General features: G+C 40.0%; 1 protein-coding gene and 1 long non-coding RNA gene across 8 annotated transcripts in view; one reads left to right on the top strand and one right to left on the bottom strand.

Annotated features, from left to right (window-relative positions):
- Positions 1-7666, top strand: part of LOC306912662 — a 64702-nt gene that overhangs the window by 11507 nt on the left and 45529 nt on the right. The window lies entirely within an intron of this gene.
- relch (RAB11 binding and LisH domain, coiled-coil and HEAT repeat containing) overlaps positions 1-7666 on the bottom strand; it is a gene marked incomplete at its 5' end in the record, with an annotated part of 78073 nt that overhangs the window by 54639 nt on the left and 15768 nt on the right. For all 7 annotated transcript variants that reach the window (XR_013788418.1, XM_079489041.1, XM_079489042.1 and 4 more), the window contains 6 exons: positions 1870-1936; positions 2449-2543; positions 3807-4001; positions 4375-4488; positions 4871-4932; positions 5685-5756. Coding sequence is in view for 6 of the 7 variants with exons in the window: in XM_079489041.1 (XP_079345167.1) it covers positions 1870-1936; positions 2449-2543; positions 3807-4001; positions 4375-4488; positions 4871-4932; positions 5685-5756 (605 nt within the window). The remainder of the gene's footprint in view (positions 1-1869; positions 1937-2448; positions 2544-3806; positions 4002-4374; positions 4489-4870; positions 4933-5684; positions 5757-7666) is intronic.

The following is a 7666-nucleotide window of genomic DNA, read 5'->3' as shown; positions in this document are numbered from 1 at the left end:
TTGGGATATAAAAGGCATTTGTAAAATGCACTACTTTCTTAGACACTTGCATTAGGCTATATTTAGTTTACTGAATGTCATAATGTCCTTAGAATCAATGTATGTAATCATGGTATTATATCTATGGATATTTACAGAGGAAACCTTTTGTGGCAACATCTTGAAAACAGAAGTGCATCTTGTGTAATGTATGTTGTCACTATGTTGTTACTGCCAGTAATAGAGAACATAATTATATTCTAAGCTATGCCCACTGTTAAAAAAAAAAAAAAAAAAGAGGGTCAATAATCATCAGAGAATCATAAGTCTGAAGTAGAATGCTCTTCTGTTAGGTTACGTATAGGTTGAATTTGAAATGTGTTTTGACATGGGGTTATGAATGGATTGATATAAGAAATGAAAAGATCGGCACACCAATTCAGGCTCCCAAGTTTCTTTACTTTTAATCAGGTACCTGATTAAAAGTAAAGAAACTTGGGAGCCTGAATTGGTGTGCCGATTTTTTCATTTCTTATATACCTGATTAAAAGTAAAGAAACTTGGGAGCCTGAATTGGTGTGCCGATTTTTTCATTTCTTATATACCTGATTAAAAGTAAAGAAACTTGGGAGCCTGAATTGGTGTGCCGATTTTTTCATTTCTTATATACCTGATTAAAAGTAAAGAAACTTGGGAGCCTGAATTGGTGTGCCGATTTTTTCATTTCTTATATGACTTCATTTTGATCCAGCACCCAGTCCTTTTTGACTGTTTGTTCAGCCTCCTCCACTATATTAATGGATTGATAACACACAGAAAGCTACCACCGCTGCAATATTATCACATATTTCCTAGCACTAGGGGTGTATACCTTCCCAAAAATCTATATGAGAATGATTCCCCCTAGATGGTAAATTTGAGGTCCTAGTTTACGGACTACATGAACTGGAGGTGGAATCGGCATTCAATTTGTTCCACTTACTGTAGGTCAAAATAATTCATGAATGGATTAATTAGCAATTCTGTGAGCCATAGAGGTGCTTTGCATGTAAACAACTGTTGTGAAAAAAGCACCTGCCGCAAAAGGTGATAATTCATGTATGTAATGGTAAAGTAAAAGTTATCCTATGCATTAAACACAACTATTTGTATTGGATTTCATAATACATTTCCTTAGAATCTGTGTAATGTTTAAACATGGTATTACATCTTTAGGTTATACTATTTACAGTGGAAGCCTTTGTGTAAAGGCCAGTCCACTGACTCCAATGATTCCCAACGCAACTATTTGTGTATGTAATGTTTAAACATGGTATTAAATCTTTAGGTTATAATATTTACAGTGGAAGCCTTTGTGTAAAGGCCAGTCCACTGACTCCAATGATTCCCAACGCAACTATTTGCAACTGCAATTCTTCCCCCCAGATGGTACCCAATATCCATGGACCAAATTTGGGGTCCCGGCTCCAGACTAATACAGAAAGTTTATTATCAAATTGAGATAATCAATGAGATAATCAGAGTGGCGGACTGGAACAGTTCCATTTTTTCTTTGAGTCCACCACTCTGACAGAACTAACACTGGGTTGGTTAGTTACAATGAAATATGAGATCATATCAATTGCACCATGGAAACTGACAATAACATTTATATGTGACTGGTTATATTGAAAAAATCACACCCGTGTGAAGTGAGTGGTGCTCTTATCATCATACATCATCTCATTCCGGCCAATCAGAATTTGTGTCCTCACCTTTGTCTTCAATGTTTGTGTTAGGACAAAGTTTGTGTTTAAAACACACACTAGCAGAAAAGAAAGGTTCTCTTCGATTATTCGATGAATTGAAAACGATGTTTTCTAAGCAGATAATCGTGGCAGGTATACATACATCAGAGAGGGGCGGGGTCAAGGCTGCAGGTGATGAAGATACACTCCTCTTCAGGCTCTCAATCTCACTTATAGAAGGAAGGAAAACATGTTAGGATTGAAGTCTTCACAAAGTCAACACACACTGTTGTTTACAGTTAGGCCGTATGGTGAACCATGAACTTTGTTCCCACATCTCTAGGCACTACTTTCTTTAATGCATTTTTGCATAGATAACACCCTTGTGGACCTTGGGTTATCCGCAAAAAAAAATGTCATGGTGATGTTTGTGCTTATAAATGTACGCAAAGTCGCAAACCTCTGTAGCTTAGCTTCTTGAGCTGTTGGGCCAGGCTGTTCATTCATAAGTCTTGACTTACAGAAAAAGCCATTTAAGCTATAACTAGGCTAAGTTTTAACTTAGTGTGAGGTGGTGCAACTGGCTCCTGGGCCCTACTTTTTAAATGCATTTTTGTAACACCCTTGTGGACCAAATATCCTGCAGTGTTTTGTCACAAGCTATATATGTATATAAATGTGAAAACTAAAATTGCATGGTGATGTTTTTGTCTTGTAAATGTACACACACACAAACACACACCTCTGTAGCTTCTTGAGCTGCTGGGCCAGGCTGTTCTTCTCGTTGTTTAGCAGACTGATCTGGTACTCCAGCTCCTCCACCACCTCTGTCTGCTGCTGTAGACGGCAAGCGAAATACAATTATTACATAGCTGGCCTGCCATTTTTTTTATATCCCACGATTTTGTAACCCATTTTTCACCCCTGTGTCAATTATCTAATGTGATCCTGGGCTCTACACACCCTCCGCCAACCTGGGGAGAGCAACGGACTTGAACCCATGCTTCCTTCATGCATGAGTGTCCAAGTCGCTCCTTTACACCTGACAGGGGGGAGTTTCCCTGGTTGGACGTAGTGCGTGGAAGGAACACGTTATTCCAACCAGTTCCTTTCCCCTCCATCAGGTGCCCCAGCAGGCCAGGGGAGGCAGTTTAGAGACCAGGATTACTGCATGTTTTTGTGAGGGTACCTATCCAGGGGACACGGGGAGAACATGCAAACTCCACACAGAAAGGCCCTTTTGCCAACCCCGCCTCGGGTATGGGCACTGATGACGTGGAGGAGAGGACACAAGGTTCTTTATTATTTGTCTCAGACAAAGGGCCCGCATGCAAGCGTAGCCCTTATGCCCATGTCGCCGCAGAGCAGCGCCCACAGCATCCCAAATCGAGTGGGAATCGAACCCAGGACCTTCTAGCTGTGAGGTGACAGTACTATCGACTGTGCCAACCATGCCCCGGATTCTTATTTTTGATTAGTATTGTTTAAAATGTATAGACTGACGCTAGGTTCGTTGTCTATCTGCGATACTACGTTTCCTGAGACACTGCACTGTCTCTGCAGGGGCAGGGGCGGCAGTGGCTCAAGGGTAGAGTGGATGGATGGCAACCGCAAGGTTGTCAGTTCGAACCCGGGCTCCCCCAGAGTTAGTGTCGAAGTTTCCTTGAGCAAGACACTGAACCCCTAATTGCTCCTGATGTGCTGGTTGGTGCATTGCATGGTTTCCGCTGCTATAATAATAATATTATATATAATAATAACCTTGCTCATTATTATTGGTCGCTTTGGAAACATGCCTAAATTGCAATGTAACAAATTCTGGTAAAAAAAGGTTATGACACAAAAGTACATTTATATAAACATGAACAGCATTTGCTTTTTCATCGGCCAAACAGCTGATATAAGCCGATAAGATTCGAACTGGGTTTGCTAGGGAATAGGGATATCTATTATCAGTCATCCTGACATGTTCCTTCCTCCACCTTCTAACTGAGGATGAGAGACAACCTTTTACAGCAATAGAAGAATGCCGAAAATTCAGCAAAAGTTACATTCTCTCTCTTTCACATACCGCCCGCACGCACATACACACACAAATACCTGCAGTGAGAGATCAGGCTTCTTTGGGGGATCATGGGAAATGTAGTTCCCTGGAAGCTCACTTGAATCCACCCCCACTGCCACGTCCACCATATCCCGTGGCGACGTGAGAGGGGAGCCACAGCTCCTGTAGAGCTGTAGCAGGTCAGGGGGCTTGGGGATGTTGAGGCCCACATCATCCCATAGCTCAAAGTCCTGGAAGACAAATAAGACAATCATCATGATCCCATAGCTCAAAGTCCTGGAAGACAAAGAAGACAATCATCATGATCCCATAGCTCAAAGTTCTATAAACACAAAGACAACCATTCCATAGCTCAAATGTCTTTAACTCTAAGCATCTGATGTTCTACCATCTTCAGTCCACTAATAATGGCCGTTTTCAAAGGTCTTTGCATTTCAATTTTGTTGCCCACCAATTTCCTCGTAAACTACAACTTCAATTAGGGGACTGTGATAAGCAATGAGAAGGAGTTTAAACTACTTTAGGACATGAATTATTTAATTTGATATTGTATTAATTAATTAATTTATATTTGCAAGCAACATGGGGAAAAATAAACTTTACCTGGTCGTCATTTTCATCGGAGAAGGTAATGGCGGAGAGTTTGTATTCATTCTTTAATAAATATTCATTGACGAGGAAGTTTAAGGCTCTTTTCTCCACCTGGCGGATAGGATCCTGATGTACAGAGAGAGAGAGAGAGAGAGAGAGACAGAGCGAGAGAGAGAGAGAGAGAGAGAGAGAGAGAGAGAGAGAGAGAGAAACCCCCAAGATGTGTTTTTTTCAACATTGCAATGCACACCAAAGAGGTTGATGACAGATGTGTAGGACAAAAGGAAGGTCCAATTGCAATAATTGAAAAAGGTCCCGCACACCGTCTAGTACTACAAACACGTTTGTCCTGATGAAGGTCTAAGGACCGAAACGTTGTTTTGTGCAAGTCCTAGACCTAGACAGTCTGCGGGACCTTTTCCAAAAAAGGTTTCAAACATACTGAAAATAACGTTGCAGCCCTACTACAAAATATAATTTTGATTAATTTTCTATTTTCCTGAAATACCTGAATCTCAGAACTGGATTTGGAACTGAAGTTCTTCCTCTCCTGTGACGTTACCTCGCTCTCTAGATAAAAAAAGGGGGCAAATGCATTCAGACTTGTGTGCATGGATTAAAGTCAAATCAAATCTCAAAACTGAAAAAGTGTTTGTCAGGCCAACTTGTAAAAGCTGCGATTTGTGAAACGGCTTGAAAGGAATCCCCCTCCACACTAGAGCTCTGTTCAATCAGAAGAATATGTAGAATTATGATGTTTAGGTATTATCATTCTAAACCTGTGTCCCTGCTGTTCTCATACAGACACACATTTGAAGAAATTGCAGATTTAAGGCTTCAACCTTTTCTTTCATGAAAAACACCATAAACGCTCTAAGATCTCTTATTTTGCTTGTTTGACCGCTTCAAATACTTTCAATCTTAAATTAGCTAATAAACGGAACTAGCCGACATGCTTCCATAGAAGACATGCTGGCTACTAAGGAATGACTTAAATCATCATTACATCGGTCAATTTACAATTTAGGCATTTAGCAGACTCTCTTATCCAAGGTGAGTCGAGCAACTTATACCGTAATAAGCAAGGTAAACACAATAACACATCAATGACAAATGGCACAATATAGTGTCTCAGTAAACTAGGATCGCATGTGAACCGAGAACCTAGCATCAGTCAAAATGCTACAGTACTTCTCAGTCGCGGCGACTGAGAACTTTAATCCATGTCTGTGTTCTTGTAACAAAATAAATAATCTAAAATAAAAAAGGATGTAACAAAGGAGGGCTTTGAGGTGGAGAAGAAAGTGAAAAGTTGGCCACACCTGCTGCCTGAGTCAAGTTGGCGCGCAGAGCCTGAATGGTCTCCTTTGCTTTCCGTAGCTCAAACTCCAGCACTGGACAGAATAGGAAGTGACAAAACACACAGAAAACACACGCAGGAGGGAGGGAGGAAAACAAAAGATGGAAAACAAAACACACACAAAAAGTAGAGATCATAAGAAACTGGGTCCAAAAAAACAAAAGAATGACATGACAAAACAAACAAAAGGAGGCATGCAATGCAAACTATGGATGTAAGAAACACATGCAGCAGAGGATCATGGTATGGCTGTCTGGATGACCAGTCCTTCTGAGAAGTGTGTGGAATGCATTAAAGGGTTTTTGTTGTTTTTTTTACTTGGGCCCTGTTAGAATTCAAACTATTCTGTTTCGTTTATTTTTTATGTATTTTTCTTCACTGGAATAACAGACATATATGATATGAAGCTGGCATTTGGCAACATTTTTTATTATATATATTTTTTTTAACCCAGCATAATTAGTTAATTACCGACTTTCCCCTCGATCTGCACACAAAATGTCCAGAGGTGATCAATGATGAAGGGGCCAATTCCAATATTTTTGCACTCAACACATCATGGTCTAAAAATAGAGCCCAGGTGTAAAAAAATAAATAAAATCCCCTTTAAAACATGTCAGAAGGATTTCCTGTCCACAGTTCCATCTCAGTAAGAACACTGATGTGACTGATTTAGGACAAAGGAGCCAAAATTGAATGAATCCATCCCTCCATCCATCAGTGCACTGGGATCTGAGGACAGGAAAAGTAGTCAAACTATCGATCTGATAATCTACCAGCTGTCTGACAATGGATTTTTGTCTCCCAAGATAAAAGACTTGGCTCCGGTCACATGACTATGAATGATATTACATCATTCGGATCCAAGCCACTCAAAAACGACAGCCTTGTGCTTCCATGCTTTAGGCCAAAATGTTACAAACAAGTTTGAAAGGCAACACGACTACACCATCGTTACCTTTAGATAAACATAAAAAAATGAAATGTCAAGCTCTCAATAAAAGATAAAACACCCTTCAAAATGTATGTACTGTATCATCATTTACACCACATTGTTTTTCGTAAATTAATTTATTAATATTAGAAACACATTAAGCCTTACTGTATGTCATTGGAAGTGAGTTCACTGTGACACCTGAGATAATATACCGTAATTAGGAGCATCATTGTGATTAGGTCACAGTTAAATCTATGAGAAATATATACACATTTTAGGCTATGCATAACATACAGTAACAGTAAGTAAGGGGGGGGGGGGGGCACACAAGATCTCCAGCATGTTTGACACAAAATAACACACGCTAAGAAGCCATGAGCTTAAAAAAAAGAAAAAGAAAAGAAAGAAAAAGAAACATTGCATAGCTGTGCGCTGAAGATCTACCATGTGACCTCCTGGTCTTTAAGATTTAGCATGTGACTTGGTCTTTACTTAAGATCTAGAGCATGTGACCCGGTCCAACTATTTCATACAGTACTTAGATCACTCCTACTTCATGGGTCCTACTCCTGACTCTTGAGTCCTGACCGACATTTCAGGAGTGTGTTAATTATAAATTAAGGTTTATTTAAATTGTCACTACACTTATGCAGGTACGAGCAGCGGAATGCAAATGTGGTGGGCTATATGCAATACTATGGAATATAACAAGACATTTATTAATTTAATGTTGGATCAACATGCTGCTATACTTTCCCATTAAAAACTATGTAACCTCTGTGCAGATCAAGAGTGCACAGGATGCAACCGCAAGAAAATGTGGGGGGGGGAGGGGGGGGGGGGAGTTTAATAAATGAAGATCGAGAACAGAACAACTGAAGGGGGTTGAGAAATAAATCAAATAAATCAAAATGAAGTAGCTAGTCTGGATGGAGTGACTTGTCCAGTGTTGGTCACTGGGGTTTGATCAACGTCAGAGGAAAGCCAGAAAAAACCCAGAGTCAGAC

Source organism: Electrona antarctica (assembly GCF_951216825.1).
Source record: "Electrona antarctica genome assembly, chromosome: 20".
In the NCBI taxonomy this organism is placed as follows: Eukaryota; Metazoa; Chordata; class Actinopteri; order Myctophiformes; family Myctophidae; genus Electrona; species Electrona antarctica.
Note: the sequence above shows the minus strand (reverse complement) of the source record. Positions and strands in the feature narration are given on the sequence as shown.